This window comes from Thermobia domestica, chromosome 16 (assembly GCF_964235325.1).
Source record: "Thermobia domestica chromosome 16, izTheDome1.hap1.1, whole genome shotgun sequence".
Classification (NCBI taxonomy): domain Eukaryota; kingdom Metazoa; phylum Arthropoda; class Insecta; order Zygentoma; family Lepismatidae; genus Thermobia; species Thermobia domestica.
In genome coordinates, this window is record NC_137469.1 from 100,605,250 (window position 1) to 100,625,885 (window position 20,636).

Genomic DNA, 20,636 nt, shown 5'->3' on the forward strand with positions numbered 1-20,636 from the left:
TCACAGTCATCATGAAGATGCAGACGCTTTTTCCTCTTGGTTCAAAAAAAAAAAAAAAAAAAAAAAAAAAGTGAAAGCTTTAATAAATGGACGTGAAGATGATGACAGAAATCCATTTGCTCAAGAAAATGGTGCCCTAATATACGTTGCCACATATGGAGTTATGGATGAGAAACCAGATGAGTCTGTCTTCAAAGCAGAAGATTTGGAAAAGCGACATTACAAAACATTTGTTCGGAAACGGCTCATCGAATGCCAGACGCCTTTAAGAGAACCGATTAAAAGAAATACATTTTTGCTTTTACACATATCGCAAAATAAGGAACGAAGAAAGGATTCAAGATTCAAGAAGTCAATTTTAAAGAGTGGCTGTAGCCTGTTTTCTCGCTCATACATAGCTTGTCAAATTCGAGGTGCAGACATCAAAGATTTCTTTGCTCACGAAAACCTTTCGTATCCTCCGTCACTCTCTTCAAATTTTCAATTGCGCAAGGGAACAAAATCAGATGTCATTTCTTGCTGAGAACCACTTGGAGCATCACAATACGATGTACCTAGTGTATAGTGTGTTATATTTGATGGAGCAGTATTAGCTCACATACTGAAGCATATTCCGGGAGAGACGTTTCTATGCATTATACTAAGTCATTTCAACTATTTTTAGAAAAAAAAAATGCGAGTGATGTCAGAATGGACATAGTTTTTGACAATTATGATCCCGACAGTCTGAAAAAAGAAGAACGAGACCAACGAGGAAAAGGACCAAGAATACTTGTGAAAGACTCTACACTGACTCCCAAAAAATGGGCATTGTTTTTGAATAATTCTGAAAACAAAACTGATTTATTTCGACGTCTGTGTAAACACTTACAGAACATAAGTGATTCTGACGGTAAGAGAGAGATTGTGTGTGCATGTGATGATACTGCATCAGCAAACTCTAACATGGACGTAACAAGCCTTATGCCCTGTAAACAAGAAGCAGACACACGCATGTTCTTGCATGCATTGCATGCCAGAAACCACGGACATAAGAATATCTCAATTAAAACTGTCGATTCTGATGTTTTATTCTTTGAGCTCAATGTATCACACTTGTGGATTGAATATGGGACTGGTAAAAAGTAAGAGATATATTCTTGTCCATGAAATTGCAACAAGCCTAGGAAGGTCTTACTCAAAAGCCCTGCTCTTTTAGCATGCATTTACAGGGTTGACACAGTGTCCGCTTTTGGTGGTCATGACAAGAAGACAACTTGGCAGGTGTGGCAAGCATTCCCTGAAATAACGGATACATTCATCAAACTTTCAGTTACTTCTGTTGAAATTTCAGCTCAGGACATTGCAGCTCTTCACCGTACTGCTGTACGATCGCTCTGGTTCTTTACTAAATGTTAACGACTGTCGACAAAGATTAATGACGAAAAAGAATTGTTCTTACGAAGGGATCCCACCTACAGAGGCAGCCTTATTTAAACACTGTCTGCGAGCTGCCCTACAGGCCGGGTATTACTTGTCTCAAGCTATCCAGAACGTGCCCATAATGCTCGAAATTTGTAAAGGCGTTGAAAGAAGGTCGATCGCGGTTATTATCCTCTGTGGTTCTTACTTCCAGAAGTTTCTGCGCACTGTAGAGAACTTATTCGCTGTGGTTGCAAGACTCTTTGTCAACATCCTTGCAAGTGTCAAAACTTGGGGTTAGTGTGCACTTTATTGTGTACCTGCGATGGACAGTGTGATCGAGAAGATCATTTTATTGTGAGTTGAACTTGTCTAAATAAGAAATGTGATTAACAAAAAAATTATTTCCCCTAGTTCCCTGAAGTACGTTTCAGATGTTAAGTTAATAGTCATACTATATCACTAATATTTTATCTTTTAAATTCTTAACATATTTAATTGTATAACTGTTTATTGTGTTGTAAATTTATCTCGCGCTGATGTACTGTTAAATTCATACGTTGAGTCTGTTTCATAAACATTTTAATATAAACTCCAAAAGTATCAAATTCAGCTGGGCGGTGGTTTGAAAATATGACGCCTTGTGCCTCGAGCTATTTTGTAAAATAATATGATTTCAGACAATTACAGTCTCATTAGACTGATTAAAAATGTTTTAAATGTAAAATATGTCTTTCGAAATGCACAGTTCCCATATTCCTTGGAATTTTCATATAGCGCAAATACTTTAATAACATGAAAACTATTCACTTTCGGACAATTAGTATTAAAGAGAATATATTTCAAATTTATTTTCGAGTAATGCAAAATTTCAGCTTTGTTAGTTTTTCAGTTTAATGCATAATATAATATTCAAAATACCTACAGCGGCTACTTTGCATAACGATGTCATACACTTAAACAAGACAAATACTATCCTTTGGGCGAAAAAACGATACACCTCTGTGTTACTTCATGATCCAACTTATTTAAGGAGAAAAATAGTGGTTTTGCACGTTTCTATCACCTTTCTTAGGTGAGAAAGGCATAGTTTTCTTCATGCATATTTAAGAGTCGACGGCAATCTTGTGTTTACGACGTCATATACTCGCCTTTCGCCTCAAAGAAAAGACATTAACTTATGTTACTTTATGATTCTATATATGAAAAAACATATTGGTGGTTGTTGCACGTTTCTATCGTTTCTCTAATGCGAGAAATAAATAATTTTCATAATCCATATATAAGGCATGGCGCCATACTGTGTTTATGATGTCATATACTGGCTTCTAGACACAAAGGGAAGCCAATCACATGTTATGTCAAGATTCTTCACATCCAAAGAAAGAGATTGGCGGTTACTGCATGTTTCTATTATATTTCTGTGGCGAGAAATTCCCACTTCTCGTACCAGAGATAAACCGCGGCGGCCATCTTGGATTTATGACGTTATAAAGGGTTTTCATCAAGTACAGAAGATAAACACTTGTGATTTGCTATTCTCCACGTTAAAAGGAAGATACTGGTGTTGCTATTATCAAAGGGCCAATGGAATTACAAATTCCATTAACTACATCTACGGATACATTCGAATATTATTCACGAAAGTTCGACATTTAGTCCTACAAAAAATTGATTATCTCAGTTATTTGTTGAGATACATCAATGATTCTGGTCGCGTTCGAAAGCTATTGAAATGGCCTTTGACGGTTGTTTCAAAGTATTTTTCCATAATCATAGCAGTTTCAAACTTATTTGCTATAAAACATAGAAAATCGTTTTGAAAATAAACATTTTCCAGTTTGAGACGCCATATTTAAAAATGGCGGCAATATAAAGCAAGTATTTATAATGAGAATAGAGTTACGATGTATTCTCTGCAAAATAAAGGAGAAACGAAGTTTCTACCTTGAATGATAATGGAGTTATACATTTTTAAACCCAGTTAAGTCGAAATTCGTTGGCGGCCATATTGATGACGTCATACCTAAAACAAGACTCCCGCCGAGGTGGTTCTATTTCAGGATTTACTTCTTATTAATAGGCCTATCATCCCTGAAAGTGGTATGTTGGTATCACATTTTGCACAATTCGGCCCTTTTATGCTGCTAAGCTACTAGACTATTTAGCATCATCCCCCATTGAGAATGGGTTCGACTTTTAGAACACACAATATAGATCTACCTAGGTGTATAATAGAGTGGGACTATCTCCTAAATCTATACTATTTTTCTAATGATATATTTTAAGTGCAATTATATTTTTTACGTAATATGCAGTGTATTTACTCTTATAATTGTAAATCTAATTAGTGTTCCTTGCGCATGATCGTGTACGTATTTAAATATTAATTGATTGATAATAATTAAAGTATTGTCACGCATGATGGGCCAGGCCGAATCATGATTCCTGCGAACTACGTGTTCGCAGGAGGCGCCAGGTGAAGATGGCGCCAAACTGGAAAATGAATTTTTGTTTCAAATGTAAATATTTATTAGAAAAAATGTTATGATGAAAAATTTTCCAAATAGCTTTCAAATAAATATTTTACAAACTGGAATACAAATAAATTCATCAAAAGGATAATAAAGTGGAATCCGTGGGTGGTTGGCTTAAATACTCCTTTACAATTGAAATAGACTTATACATCAATTGGCACCAATGCTTCACTCACAAGTGATACTACTTTGAGGAGTGCACGGAGAATTAAGAGGGGAAAAAGGGAGATATTAGGTATATAAGATAACATGCCTGCCCATATGCTTCATACTTGGCTCTTGAGATTGAGTTAATAGTGTGTACAGTACATCATTATCTTTAAAATAAATCAGACTTTTGAATAACATTATTTGCACGTGTTTCATGTGGAGGAATTCTGGAAAATTTGCCAAGAAAACATTTTCAAAGTTGGATACTGTTGCCACCACACTCTAATCAATCTCTGAGCTCGACTATGGGCTATAAAAGTAAGTTTTATAACCGGCAGATATACATTTCAGATTTCGTGGGGCGACTAATAGCCTTATTAAAAAGGGCATAAAATTTCGAAGCCCAGACCACCGCTTAAATCATCCCTGGATATCAAAATCACACAAAGAATATAAAGGACACGAAGCAAGCTTACTTTAAATGACTCAAATAACCAAGATATTTTCATGAATTTAAAAGCCAATTACTATATAAAAGAAGTCCTGACTGACTGATCAACATCTAAGCCAAACTGCTTAAGCTAGAAACTTCGAATTTAGACAGTATATAGGACTTGTGACCTATACAACAGTAAAGATTAATTTTTGGACTTTCCCTTTAGAACAAGTGAGTTTTGTTACACAGTCGAGAACCTACAATAGTCTTCAGAACTATGTGAATTCAATATTGAAACAGATTCATAACTTCTGGCTGCGATAGAGAGAGACTGAGAGACGAAACCTTTCCACCACTTTCAGCCTTAATAGAGTTGATGGAATCTTTTCTAAAGGCACTGAATTGATTGTCGCTATTTTGCTGTTTTTGTTCTATGGCGATAAAGGTTGAAACCGAAAAAGGGACGATTTCTAGTACTTTCTACTCAAATAGAAGGTTAACGGAAGAAATTGAACCTATTCCTTGGATGCTGAATCTATTTCGAAAAATTGCATCTTGATATTATCGTCATAGGCAGATTAAGGGGATGAGGTCGTACAACAAGCAAAGACGAACATCGCAGTGGTCAAACAAATGAGGTAACCACGCCAAATTTGAAGAACATAAATAAATAAATAAATAAATAAATAAATAAAATGCTATTGGATGACCGTCGACTGAAAATGCACGAGCTAGCAAACATGGTAGACATTTCAAAAAGAGCTATTTATATCGCACACTGACTGAAAATTAGGGCATGAGGAAGCTGTGCGTGATGTACGTCCCGCTGTTCCTCACAATGTAACGAATACAGTGTCGTGAGAAAGAGTGTTTGGTGATGTTTCACATCAATAAAGCTGAATTTTTGCGTTGATTCATAACCATGGTCCATCTCTTCACACCTGAGATGAAGGAACACTCAAAACAATTGACCGAGAGAGGAGAATCGGCTTCAAAGAAGGCGAAGACAGTTAAATCTACTGACAAGGTCATGTCAGTATTTTGGGATACGCGTGGGATAATTTTCATTGATTATCTTCAAAAAGGAAAAACAATCAACGGCGCGTATTATGCAAACTTATTGCAGTGTTCGAGTGATGAAATCAGAAAAAAACGGCCCCCTCATTTGGCGAAAAAGATAGCGTTGTTTCATGAAGACAATGCACAAGTTCACACATCCGTTATCGTGATGGCTAAAATCAATGAGTTAAAATTCGAACTGCTTCCTCACGCACCCTATTCGCCACATTTTGCCTCCTCGGATTATTTTCTCTTTCCACACTTGAAAAAATGTCTTCGGTGGTAAATGATTTGACAACAATGAATAGATGGAGTTGCGGTTATTGACTATGAGAAAAGTGTATCGAGCTAAAAGGAGACTATGTTGAGAAATAAATATAGTTTTTCCCAAATTTTTGGTGTTTTGTCAGGTCGGATACTTTTGGACCTATCCTCATGTCTTTACTACGGATAATTTGTATTCATAACTTCTGTCCCTTTTAAGCGTGTGCTTCAGACTTTTTTTTTGTCTCGCCCCAACAAACTACAGATTTGACTGATTTCTCATATTCTCCACATCAGTCGGTGCAGGGATGTCAGATTCACAAACACGTGCACATTTACTTGTTTGATAGATAGTACTTTTTTTTTTTTTTTTTACACGTGTTATATCCTGATAGAGATATCTATGTTCATCTAATGCCTTAGAAATATCTATGTTCAATCCATCACCCTAAATGTATCGTTTACATATGTAATATGTACTAACCTTGCATTTATATATTTCAGAATTTTTTGCTTTGTTCCCATTTTCGTAAAATAATAATAATAATAAAGCCATGGCTCTTGAGGTAACCCTCGTATTGAAAAATAGAAATGCCCTCCTCCTCCTCCTCTCAGAAGCGGAATCTTTTAAAACGCAGAGATAGGTGTCCACCTACTTTTAATAATTTTTAATAAGGAGTTTATATATACCACATTTCATCTTTCTAACATAAGGAGCTGGTGAAATTCAGAAGGCTGTTCGTATTCTACCGATTTTTAACGTGTACTTACCATGTAAATAGCCGTGCCACCACCACAGTTCGTGTTCTATATGACTACCAGCATTATGGAATATCTCAACATCACCACAGGTTATCATCCTTGATATGTCATCTTGTTTAAAATGCTAAGTCATTCTTAAGGCTTAAAAAAAGTTACACTCTCATGTTATATATGTACATATTTATTTATAATTTCACTCTTTTAATACTCACGATACAAGTTTAAAGCCTTTGTTTAGTGACTTCACTTACATAATCACAAAGAAGCACAATTTCTTTTTAATTGGTATACATAAATTACACTTGTGTCTTCGCAGCACATACAGAAATACTGGGTTGATCAATATATACTAGAAACACTGGTAATGTAAAACAATACTTTACTGAACGTACCTATTACACTGCATTAGTAAGCAACTTTCCTGCTGTTGAATTGCCTAAGAAAACATGGTGAAATACTTCATCTTGTCGATAACTTTTAGATTAGTAGTTAAAGCACATGGAATTGTAGCGTGTAACAGTTAAAAAGTACTTTGCCTAGTAATCCTCGCATTTTTGTCACACTCAAATATGTTGCATTTTCTCAGCAGTCATTTCGCCACTGCGAAGTGCTCATTAGTTTATTTAATGTCTTCCGTACTCTACTTGAAGGATTCCATTCTACTGCTGATATACTCAATAACAGCAAACAGACACAAAGATGAAGAGTTAGAAATTACAGGTAAGTAATTGTGCAAAGGGAATGATGGTTTTCTCCAAGAAGCTTCTGCTTTTAACAATTATTTAGCAAGATTGCAGAATCATTACATGTCTGTACCACTCTTTAAATTCATTATTTTGTAAACGTTAGCTATAAACGTTAGCTAAAGTGTCAGATGCACAAGGAGATGTCATGCTAATGGGGCAAGCCCGTAAACAGCCCAAAAATGTAGGGGGGGGGGGACAGAAGAAGTTAAAGGGGCCTATTCAACCATATTATAGTTCATTTGCAAGCCTACCGTGAAAATTTTAGGAGGGACAGAAAAAATTAGCCCCCTCATGAATACGGGCCTGAAGCGAACCGCCCATAAGGAATGCAATCCAGATAAATATTAGGCGATCAATGATTTTTTAAAATGATCTTTCATTCAATTGTCTCTTTTTGTTTTCAAGTATCAAATTCACCTGAGTGGCTCTACTATTCATCTATAGCCGGCCCTCTACTCCGGCAAAGTCTTTTAAAGAAGAAAAAGAAAAAAAAGAAAATACAGGGCGTACTCTGCAAAATATATTGCTAAATTACAGTGAAAGGTAAGACGAAATTCATCATGTTTATAAATAGGGGTAATTAAGAGAGCTTGAACAATATCCGTGCTGGAAGTTAAAACAAAATTTACATCCGTCAGGATCAGATGTTTCTATCAATCTTAAAATTTTGTTTATTACAATTACGAAAGAGAAATATTTTGGTCTCAAATACAGGGTGATCCGGAAGTGGGCGTACCCCACCCCTTTAGTTTCAACAGTATAGTGCTAGTTATGGTAGAATGTCTGTACACAGTTACCTTGAAGTCTTGAGTGTCTTAAGAGTATTAAACATTGGTATGATCACCATCCATGTCCTAACACAGCTGAATTCTGCGTCGAGTTCTCGCAGATATTTTGCGGAGATACTCTGGAGTCACGAGGGTGAAGGCGTGTTCGACAGCTGCTGGTAATTCCTGCGTTGTGTGATATCGAGTGTGTCTTACTTGTTGCTTTATGAAATCCCAGAGATCATTGTCTGGTGTCGTCGAATCGGGACTTCTTGGAGGCCAGGCAAAAAGTGCTAAAGAAGGAGGGGGGGGGTACGCCCAGTTCCGGACCACCCTGTACATTTATTACCGTAAAGTGTTTATTTTGCTGTTTCTTATTTAACTGCTCCTCATACAACAATCAAATAATTTAGTACTGATTCTGAAAAAAAAAAAAAAAAAAAATCAATAAAAATGAAATGATCGTTAGTGGTTGCATCCACATTATCTAGTTTCTTCGTATTTTACTCGTAAAAATTATATTGTCAGTTTCATGACCACCGATAAAATGGGGTATACAACACTATTATTTACTAATGTTCAAGAGCAAACTGTATTTAGTAGATATATGGTAGTGAAAATGAACACTGCATAGATACTTCCAAGCAAATTTTGAGAGAAGTAATTAGGCAGATTAGAGAATAAGAATTAATAAAGAAAGTATTATGGCCATGGTCTTGAGTTTGATAGATCTACAAAGCAGTAATAATAGTACGGTGACAGCAAGACAGTATTAACATGGAATCACATGTATGATCAGTCATGCATTAATTCACGTGAATTCAGAATACATAAATAAATCTTCGATTTTGTTTTAACAAAACTTTAAAAAAAAGTACTGTATATTTATGTCAACACTAATTGAACATTATTTTCCTTGTGCATCTAACGAAAAGGGTTCCTAATGAGACAAATGAGACACTAGAAACATACATGATTAAGAAATTATTCTATTATAGGGAATACAACAAACTATCTTTGCACGACATACGGAATGTACGTTTAAAGTTTGTGTAAAAACAAACCAAGTATTTCTTTAAAAGATCCACATCTGAACGTTATTGCTCAGTTAGTGTCATATATATATGTTCAAACTTCTGTGCTTATTTAACAGTATTGCATATTTACTGCATTAAGTAATATTTTTCCACTAAAAATACAACACAAAAATAAGAATTCCAAAAAAGCAATAAAAAATATTCTTACAAAAAGGTACGAAAATAATATTTCACAATATAAAATGGTACAAAAATGAAAAAAAAAAAATTAAACGACTAGAAAAATAAGTAAAATTAAAAAATTAGCCAATAACATGTAACGATATTAACATTTATACTATATACACGTATTATTTTAATATAAAAATACTTCTACAGCTTTTTAAAAGCTAAAAACATGCAAAGGTAAAACTCGTATTGCAATATGTTCAACATTTACGACAAGAATGACTTTCTATACGTTAGGACTCAATGCTTCATTAGCTAACAAATGACCGTAGACAACTCTACATTGTACACATTCCTACATTGTCAATGAAGATTTATATCAACATATTCGATACTTTTCTATAAAAGATAGAAGTGTTTACAATTATGTATAAACTATGTAAAGTTGAGTTAATATTCAGAAAATTTTATTATCAAGCTACGAAATAATATATCCTTCAAGAGAAATGATCAGCTTTGTTTTAAAAGCTTGGTTACAACCTGCATAGTAGCATGTTCTACAATAACACATTATTTATTTTGTTCATACTGGCTCATGTTTATAAAGATCTGCAGTCTTCAAGTTTCTTCAGGCTTTTTCCTTAATTTCTTTTTTCTTTAGACGTTATAATCAACATTAATCGACAGATGGATTCATTCACTTATGGAACAATTTTCTCCTCCACTTCCTACCGAAAAATTTTAATCTTACGCCCTTCTACCCCTATGGGCAAAGAACATTAAGATAGTAAGATTTCTCGTAATGTATTAAGAGACAACGATTTAAAAAAATGTTAATCGGGCAATTGAATCAGAAGTTATAAGAAAGGGATTGGCTCGCGATATACCAGCTATATTTGAGCCGTATTTTTTTTTTTTTTCTACAAATAGAGAAATATTAACCATACAGACTATTATGCATATAGTAAATAATGAATAATGCGGTCTGTTCTTTCTTGACTCTAATTATAGTAGGGCATACGGAAAACATTTTTCTAACCAAACAGATAAAATGGATGATAGATCTAAAAAATTAACATCATAGTTTCTATATATACGTATAGGTACACACACGTATTCAAACAGACAAATGCAAGATCTTCGAGAAAGAATGATGAAGTTTTGTGAGGTTGCTGTATAGGAGTAATAGGACTTGGGTAGTTGAATGATACATCGTTTTATTTGTCAACCAAATAGTTTATTCAGAACAAAAACAAATGCAGTGCTACCAGAACACACTATTCTGTCCCCCCCCCCCAAAAAAAAAAGAAGTTAAAAATGCGTATGTATGTCAGTATATTTCTATTGTGAACCAATCAAAGTACGACATACTTCCAATCAATTTCACATCAGACCATATCGAGCATGTCTGGAGTAATAGTGTCAATTGCCACAATAATTAGTGCTTTCAGTGTTCACATTATCGATTTCACCACGGTACACACGATGTCTTTGATAAGACCCAACAAGAAATATCCAATAGCGTGAGGAGCCAAGGAATGGACCTTTGACGTCTGATCAATTGATCTCCAAACGGAACCCTAAAGCACGTTAAACAATACAAGCAACGTGCTCGACAGGATTTCTATAATCTGTTTCACATAACTTGATAGGAAAAAGAAGTTTTTCCCCCCACCACGCTCAAGAACCAGTGAATGTTGGTGTTCCGTGGAGACCGCTAAAGGAGACGGTGATGATGAGAAATGAATAAAAATGGTAGAATGAAGAAAGTGGGAGGAAATGGGAGAACCTTGAGGAAACCCACGCACACGGCGTTTGTCCACCACAAAGTTCACCTGGCGCGAGCTGGAATCGAACCAGGGACCCCATGCACCAGAGGTGAACGCTCTATCACTGAGCCACCGTGACCCCGTTTTACAGTAGGGTAAACTTTAGTACATAAATAATATGCAATAGTTTTCTTCAACACAAAATTTGAATACAGTAATTGTTTGTTGCTCCGGGTTGATAGCTAAAAGGAGCAGCAGTACTTTCTCAACATTAGGTGCGAGCAAATTGACGTACGAATTTAGAGTTTACACTACTTTGTTTATTTGAAAAGCTTCCCTCCTTGTGAAGGTGAACGACTTGCTTTTCCCTTCTGTAGTAGAATGTGGTGGGAGGTAGGGAAGTTTCCTATCAGGTTGCCTGAAACAGACTTTGACCTGAACTGTGTTGTGGTGTGAATGGTGCACATCTAGAAACATACTGACATGAAAACACAAACATGTATTATGCCACAGAATTGTGGATTCTGGTAACAGTGCACTTGTTTTTACACTGAATACACTATTTGAGTTTCCAAACAAAATGCCGTCTCATTTAACCACCCAAATGCCATTACTCCTATACAGCAACTCTACGAAACCTCACCATTCCTTCTCGAAGATCCTGTATGTTATCGAAATCATGAGGTACAGTCTAATATCAGAACCATATATTACACAGTCATATTTTAAAACAGAGTAAATACTTTTACTGCTATATATATCAGTAACTAAAAGTTGTTTTGATTTCGACATGTCATGAATCTGTGTCATAGGTAATAGCTATGTAATTATTATAGTCTACTGTATAGCAAAAATAGTCCATTTTGTTACTTTTACACTATTAAATAGTGCTCCTTTTGTACGTTCTAACCGCACAAGATGCTTAACTACTATCACAAATTTAAATTTAATATAATGTATGTTTAAAAGCATTTTTCTTCCATTTTTTCATTACACAACTATGTTGAGGAATGCATTCTAAACCAATTATATGTTTTCAAGCTTGCCTGAAAAGTTCTCTTCTTCTTGTACATAACGAACTTCCTCATAATGAAAATAACACGAAAGTGAAGTAAAAATGACAAATTAGGTTGTTACAGCTTATGCATAACGTTCTTTGAAAGCAATCAAAATATTATATAATCTTTACATACCTACGCTATGCAAAAATTGTAAAAGTTCATATCTGAATACTCCAAGAAAAGTAAAACTTACAATACCGATCCACTAACAAACTTATATGGCATTACCTTCAACATGACTTGTGTCTCTGTTACAAAGGTGGAAGTGTTAGACCACCGAGCCATCATTTCATTTAATTTCATCATGATTTTAATCAATTACTGAAGTTTTAACTTCATTAACTGTCTTCACATCATAGCAAAGAAATACTTGGACATTTTTCAAGAAAATACCTATTTGATAAGTGTACATATTACAATATAATACATATGGCGTCTGGCTATTTGGTACGTCTCTGGTATACAGCTCCAATTAGTCTCATCTAAGTTTTTTAATGGTTTTATCAAGTAAATAAATTATTATTTTGATGTAGTATCATAAATACATGCATGGAACCAGTATTTATTCTAAAAGATGGAAGTGTTTTAGGTGAAACGAAAGTATTACAAATTACTACACAAAATATTTGTACTTATGAATTGCATGTACAGTTACTAGCGAAAAAATGTACTGTACCTACTCTACATAGGTTCCTTCTCAATAATTTCAGAACAATGATTCAATTTAATATGTTTACGCCAACGTATAGAAAATTACATTCTCTCTATGCTAACGTAAAGTGTACACAAACTGGCTATTCGTTTCTATCTTATATATATAAACATATAAGAGCTAGATACATACTTCGCTAGCAACTGTACTTACAATGGAAATGATGAATTAAATGTACATCAAATCAGATAAAATGATTGTTATATTTACAAAGTAAACTGTTTTCAAAATAGCGGCATACATGGCTGTAGACCAGGGTACTCTCCGGGATGGTGCTGTCCAACAGGCTGACTTTGTATTGCTGGAGACATAGCCATGGAAACAGGTAGACTTCTCGGAGGTTCTAGTGCACTTGCATATGGTCCTGGATTAGCGTGAAACCGTGGATCCAACATCATAGCTGGTGGGACTTGGTGCTGTGCTCTGGGCAGAGGTGGAAGAACGTGGTGCGGAATTTGAGTAGACGAATCTAAGCACTGCAATGTATCAACCTTGGTTGAGAGTGAACGAGGAATAACTCCAGGCACAACGGCATGGCTGGAAGTTGGGGTGGACGAGGCTTGTGGTAAATGTAGATCATCAGATTTTGACTGTGATCGTGAGCCTAATGAGTTCCCTGGAGGACCCATCTGATGGAAATCAAGATTTGGATGGTGAGGTTCAAAGGAAGAGTATACTGATGATGGTGGGACAGAAATGTGCGCTTGCGATGTCGTTGGTGGGTGGGAAGATAACTGAGATCCTTGCATCATCATATCGATTTCATGCGGCTGAGGTTCACTCCGACCTCCAAGGTACATTTGATCATACTTGACTTTTCGCGGAGGACGTGGTTTGTACGGTACTTTGGCAGAAGCATTTTCACTGTGATGTCTCTGAAAGTGTTCCTTTAATTTGTCCCTCCTAGAACTTGCATAGTCGCATTGCTGGCATTTGAACGGCTTTTCGTTTAAATGAATTCGCTCATGTCGAACTAGATGACTCTTCTCTAGAAAGCCACGCCCACACACAGTGCACGTATGTGGACGAATTCCCATATGAGTTCGCATATGAGATCCTAATTGTGACTTTTTAGGTGTTGAGTATTTGCAGTGCGGATAAGAACAACGGTACACATCTCCTGGCAAAAATACAAAAAAGTAACTAAATAATATGCGTATGGAGTCACATATATTATTAACACTAATTTGAACATGATTAATAAATACAGACATGGACAAATTATTAGCAAAATTGACTTCAGAACAAGATATGGTATTAGTCCCAACTAGACTATGATTTTATTTTTTGTTATTTGGCTCAGTAGTAAAGGGTTCACCTCTGGTGCATGGGGTTCCTAACTCGATCCTAGCTCATGCCAAGTGGGCTTTGTGGTGGACAAACATCGTGTTAGTGGGTTTTCTCGGGGTTCTTCCGTTTCATCCCATTTCATTCATTCCACTATTGTATTCATTTCCCATCATTATCGTCTTAGCCTAGCCGGGACGTAAACTCAAAGATTTCATTTAATTTTTTTTTTATCACCGAGATCAATGACAACTTTTAGCAACATCTTGTCTTCGAATGAATGAATAGTCATAACGTAACGGTGATCGATATCTATAGTCGAGAGAAAGTTTTACCTTCTATGCTCTACGTTCTAGTTATTGGAAGGATCGCTATGAAGTCATTAAGAAGTTGAGGACCAGTGTAGTTCGCGAAGTCAATCTGGGTCAGTTGATATGCTCGTTCTTCCTTAAACTTAAGGAAGATTAAATGTCATCTTGAATGTCACCAATAAGCTTAGCGACCCAGAAAACTATGAATTCAATACTAACGTCGATAATTTTGGACATTTCATTTTTCAAACCCTCCCAGCCCAATGTCGATGGGGCTGAGCTTAGGCCTAAATAGCATTAGAAGTGTCTCTATTCATCTCAGCGACCCCGAAAACTATGGATTCGATACTAATATCAGCAGTTTTCGACAATTTTTACATGTCACCCTCCTAGGAGTGCTAGGGTTCTCCTGCCCCCACAGTATGGTATCGGTAGTGTTACTATAGATTCGACACTAATATTGGTAGTTCTCTTGATTATTTTACACGTCACCCTCTTCCCAACCCCTAGGGGTGCTAGGAGTGTCTTACCCTCAATATATTTGTTTCTAGATTGTATACACACGGAAAAGAAAGTATTTGACAGTTGACAAATTTTCTTTTGCCAATAACTCGGGAACAAATTAATTAATTCAAATTATAACTATTCTAAGGATAATAACAAAAAAATTAAAATTAATTAATTTGGATCTTTTTGTTGTTATCCTTAGAATAGTTATAATTTGATAACCTGCCACAATTGGTACTTTAAGAGGTTAATTTATTGTTGAGTTATTAGGGAGAAAATTTTGTCAACTGAAGAATACTTTCTTTCGTGACTGTACATCATATATGGACTAAGTTCGGAAATTTGCTTCAGATGTTTCACAGTTAAGCTAGAAAATACACACATACATATATAGTTTTTTTTTTTTCAATTTATTAACCACCCTCTTAACCTATATTCAGTTGCGTCCTTTCAGACTTGGACTTCTTAGTTTCCATTTGTGTATTAAATTTCAGCACGACCGACTGAGTACTTTTTGGTGCAGTGAACTGTCATTGTTGCATTTGTCATTCACTGAGAAGATTCTCCTTGTAGTCAAATAAAAAATAACTTTTACTGACCATACAACGACAATAAAAACCGCCAGGTGCGGAACCCAAGGCGCACCCCGTTCCTCCCTCTCTAGCTTTTGAATTTCAGATAGTTCTAAAGCACAGTTCTGCGACTTTTATTTTATTCTGATATTTTCTATTTTTTCAAGGTTTGATAACGAAACTTACCGCTTATTCCATTTTTTTTCAGGTATAGAAATCCACGGATTATTCACGGTTGGGTGAGCACCCTGTATGACGAAGAAACAGCTTCACTGGGCTGTTATATCGAAAAAAATGAAATCTTTGAGTTTTACGTCCCACGGATATGCCGGTTAGACTAAAGGAGACGGTGATTATGAGAAATGAGTGAAATGGTGGAATCAAGAAAGTGGGAGGAAACGGAAGAACCCCGAGAGAACTCATAAGCATGGTGTTTGTCCACCACAAAGTCTACACGGCGCGAGCTGGGATCGAACCAGGAACCTCAAGCACCGGAGGTGAACGCTCTACCACTGAGCCCTCGCGCCCCCAGCTGTTATATCGAGTTTAGATCATTCAACAATTGAAAAATGTAGCTTAAATATAGTACATTAATTTTAAAACTGATGTACCAAAATTAATTATATATAAATAAATAAAATAAACAAAAAATACACATTAAAAAAAATAGTAGGAAGCATTTTATTGGAAATGCGTATCTGAAACCATATTTTGTTTTATTTTATTTCACAAATACGTAAAACGAAATGCTATATATATATTATTTCCTAGGTAGTATTCATTGAGAGAACTATAATTTATACAGAGAAAAAAAGGCTGCAATATGTAAGGTGAACTTCAGCAAAATTAAAAAAAGAAAATAAATAAAAATAAAATAAAGAAAAAAATAATGTACGTAAAAGATCCTACAAAAGTGACGATTTGGAATTCTCTTTCGGCGTATGGACCAGGCAAAATCCACGTGGTAGGAGTAATATGAACAGTATAAAATGTAAGGACGTCATTACAGAATGTCTGATGCCTACAATCAATGAATTATTTTCATCTAGTGACGAAATATTAATGTAAGATGGTGTATAGTCATCGATCAAAAACTGTGAGTGAGGAACTTGTTTCTAGGGCATACAGGGAAATAACCAGACATAAACACTAATGGTCGGGAAACAGTTCACACATGAAACCTATCGAGTCGTTGTGGCACGTGCTGACATCAAAATTGAAGCTAAATGTCTTACGACAAAAACTTAATTTATGGAACACTTCTATCAATTTAGAGAGAGAATGCTGAATTTACGCAAAATATAGATTCAAGATTTTATATAGATTCACGATTTGTTAGCAAAATATAGACTTTTGGCAAAATATATGCCAAAAAGATTGTATTTATAGCTAATTTCAATGCACTTAGATGTAATTTTTTTAAAAAATTAAATTCTTTATTTTGCTAATAGTTTGTTCACGTCTGTAAATAAATCAATTACGACGCATACGTTAGGAAGTTCGCATGCATGTTTAATTTGTGGCAGAAAACTAAAAAGTACAGGACACCGACTGAATCTCCTTACTCCCATTTCTTAAACTAAATCATACCACACTTCAGAAACATTTTAACATCTATTACTGAAATATTTAAACTACCCTTGTAGATTCATCAGAAATAACTTACGTCATTTTGTAGAGTTATTAATGAAATATGAACAAAATACTTTGAGTCGTTTTTGAGAAATTTGTTGAAGAAAACACCTCGGCCTCCAAAGTACCCATTGTGGATTTTTCCACGATTAACAATTAATGCAAAATTGTAGGGTTGTTAATGAAACATTTATTTATGCAATCTGAAATCGCATGAGTTCTTTTTTGAGAAAATAATTCGAAAGGAACTTACCCCTAAAAGTAAACTACCCTTTCTGAATTCTTTCAGAAAATTGACTTAAGCCATATCATAGGGTTGTAAAAGGAATATTATTGCAGTCTTCGGTGACTTACATTAGTATATACTGAAACTAACCTTTCAACGAATGCAAAGCTACGAACTCTTGCAGTTCAAACATAGATTCAAGCATAACTTAATTATATAATAGGAAACGTCTGATAAAAGTGTGTTTAATGTAAACCTAACGTTGTTCGTATTTTTTTTTTCCCAACTCATCCAATTATTAAAATATGAAACGAAAATGCAATGATAACAATTACAAAATTTCGTACAGAATCTGGTGCTTGCTATCAACCAACAGTACTGACACCACTTGCTGGAATCCTATCTGAATAACTTTGCTACTGATTCTCAAGTAGTTACTATGTATAAGATATGTAGATGGCGAAAATGTTGTATCAATTAGGGTCTATAGTGACAAGGAAAGAGTTATGTGCGTAGTGCTTATTCGATTCTAGGAGGGCTATCCAGAAAATAACACATGTTTTAGAATACAGAGAAGATAAGTGAAAGTAAAATTTTTTTCTATACACACTTTGAAGCGACATTCTTACACCACTTTTCGACTATTAGTCGTACAAGTTCAGACACATATCACAGCGATAAACAAGCTTACAAAGTACACGCTAGCCTGAAGGTTTGCGTCGTCATCAAAACGCTGTCTTAATTTTCATGTGGGGAAACAAGTAGTAGTCATTTGGTGCGAGAGCCGAGATATATGACGGATGGTCGATAAGCTCCCAATAAAAGGCCTGGAAGAGTTCCTGAGACTCCTTGGCCGAGTGCGGGTGAGAGTTATTATGAAACAGCAGGACTTTTTCACTAACTTTTCCTCAGCTTTGTTTTGATTTGCTCTTCGAAGCTTCTGTAATGTTTCATAACATTTTTCAGCGGTAATTGTTGCACCATGTTCCAAAAAGTTGACTAACAGTATACTTTCCTATCCCAAAACACAGAAGCCACAAGTTCTCTTGCAGAAATGGTTTGCAAGCCTTTTTTCCTTCTTTTTTGTGTGTAAACTGATGTCTCCCCACTCCATAGATTTTTTTTTTTTTTTTTAGAATTAACATGCTTAATCCAAGTCTCCAGTAATGATACGATCAATAAAGGAATTACGGTCTTTGTTATAGGCCACAAAGAATTTCAAGGCGGCTGCCATCCGCTGAGTTTTCTGTTTCTCTATCAAAATTTTCGGAACCCATCTTGCACACAACTTATGGTAGAATAAATTTTGGGCCTCAACTTCACACAATACGCTCCGTGAAATTTGCAGAAACTCAAACGAGAGCTTCGTTATCGTAAAACGACGATTTTCAAGAATTTTGTCATTGATTTTTTAGACCAGAACATCTGTTACAATGCTCGATCGACCATTTCGGTCTTCATCGTAAACGTTTGTGCGGTTATTGTTAAACATGAGTCACCAACGTTCCACTCCACTTTTACTCATCATCTCTGTACTATAAACTTCACATAATTGTCGATGAATGTCAATAGATTTAGTACCTTTGCAATCAAACAGTTTTAACACACTGCTTGTGTGTGCTAATGAAGTATAGCTACTTACTATATGAGAAACAAAATTTAGAGATTGAAACAATTCCCAGAGACAACCGTGAAGGTGAAAATATTAAGCATTTCTACTTAACAAAGGGAAATCACATGTAACAACGGATGACTAAGTTTAGGAGTTCTGCGTAAAAATGACAGCATAGCTTCGTAGTTATACATATTCATCTATTACGTTATTTTGCAAATTTATAGCCAGAGAAAGACTGAAAATGAAACGAGTAAAATGTTTCATTTCCTCTATGTTCTTACCAGTATGTATTCTCTTATGGGCCATTAAATGACTTAAATATTTTGTAGAGAATCCACATATATCACAAAGGTAAGGCCTATCATTGCCATGACTTAGAAGATGTTGTTCCAGCGTACTTTTAATGGCAAACGCGCGACCACATGTTTCACCTGGAAAAGAGATATATACATGAGGTAAGTTATATATAAATATGTAACTTGTATAATATAGCTAATATGCTTATCACTGAAATAACCCAGTATCTATTAAACAAACCAAGATAGTTTTCTACTCATGTTTACACAATGCTTTTTAAAATTATACCGTTATTAATATTCCATGGCTTACTATCATGTAGTCGAGTTATTAGTACGCATCTTTTGATGTGTACGGCAAGAGGTTCCATTCCCAGTGAAAGGAGAAAATTACGAATGCTGACATTATGTAGTATCGCAATTTAGAAATTATTAGAATAAAAGGTCTAAACTCTGTTGAAAGTACAACGTCTATAATACAAACCGGAACAATCGTTCAGATCCCATTCTACTAATGATCTTATTTTGCGTATCTCGGTATTGCAAAAAGCCTTAAAAGTATCGGTAAATCACAACCTTATAAATATTGGTTTGCTAATTTGGTCTTTCTTGTATAATTAGCGATAGTATTTCTACAAATGGCATGAATTTCACTGTACCTTATATATACAGGGTGTTTCAAAAGAACACCGACAACGTTTGGGAAGTGAATCCTCACACCAAGGTAAGACAAAAAGTATAGACCAACCTGGGTGCACAAATGCTTTCTTTCGGAGTTATGGGCTGCCGAAAACGTGAAAAAATGAACTTTAACAGGTTGACTGCCAAGGTGATTTGAGGGTACTGCTCCCAGAAGGCCATAAATTTCTTCTTACCTTTGGCTCAATTATTGACAGTCATGTCACATTTTTGTCGCGATATTTTGCTTCTGCCGAAAACGTACCAATGGAAGCCGAGCACTATATGTCATGCTCATGGTCTCACAGTAATTTGTGACAATGAGCATCATATATGATGCTCAAGAACCTGAATAGGTTAGTAATTTGTGATATCGAGCATGAGCATCATATATGGTGCTCATGGCTCCACAGAAAAATAAGGTGATCACCACATATGATGCTCATGGCAATCAACTTGTTAAAGGTCCATAGCTCAAAACTATGGGGCCTACCGTAGTTGGGTCAGGACTTTACTCAGGAAATAATATGTGCTCTATCCAAAAGTACATGCTTCAGAATGCTGCAGTACTTCCGCAACAATTTTTATAGAGGTAGGTAGTGAGTACTTCAGATTATATGCCCGTAATCAAACTGCCTGTACA

At 35.5% G+C, this 20,636-nt stretch overlaps 1 protein-coding gene across 2 annotated transcripts in view; it reads right to left on the reverse strand.

Annotated features, from left to right (window-relative positions):
• Window positions 1–6,774: 6,774 nt before the first annotated feature.
• Window positions 6,775–20,636, reverse strand: part of LOC145673274 (uncharacterized) — a 66,804-nt gene continuing 52,942 nt past the window's right edge. The window contains exons 8-9 of one of the 2 annotated variants that reach the window (XM_081742816.1): window positions 19,301–19,450; window positions 6,775–13,989 (exon numbers count right to left, since the gene is read on the reverse strand). In XM_081742816.1, the coding sequence (XP_081598942.1) occupies window positions 13,094–13,989; window positions 19,301–19,450 (1,046 nt within the window). In that variant the 3' untranslated portion in view covers window positions 6,775–13,093. The remainder of the gene's footprint in view (window positions 13,990–19,300; window positions 19,451–20,636) is intronic. The other variant, XM_081742817.1, reaches the window with a different exon arrangement.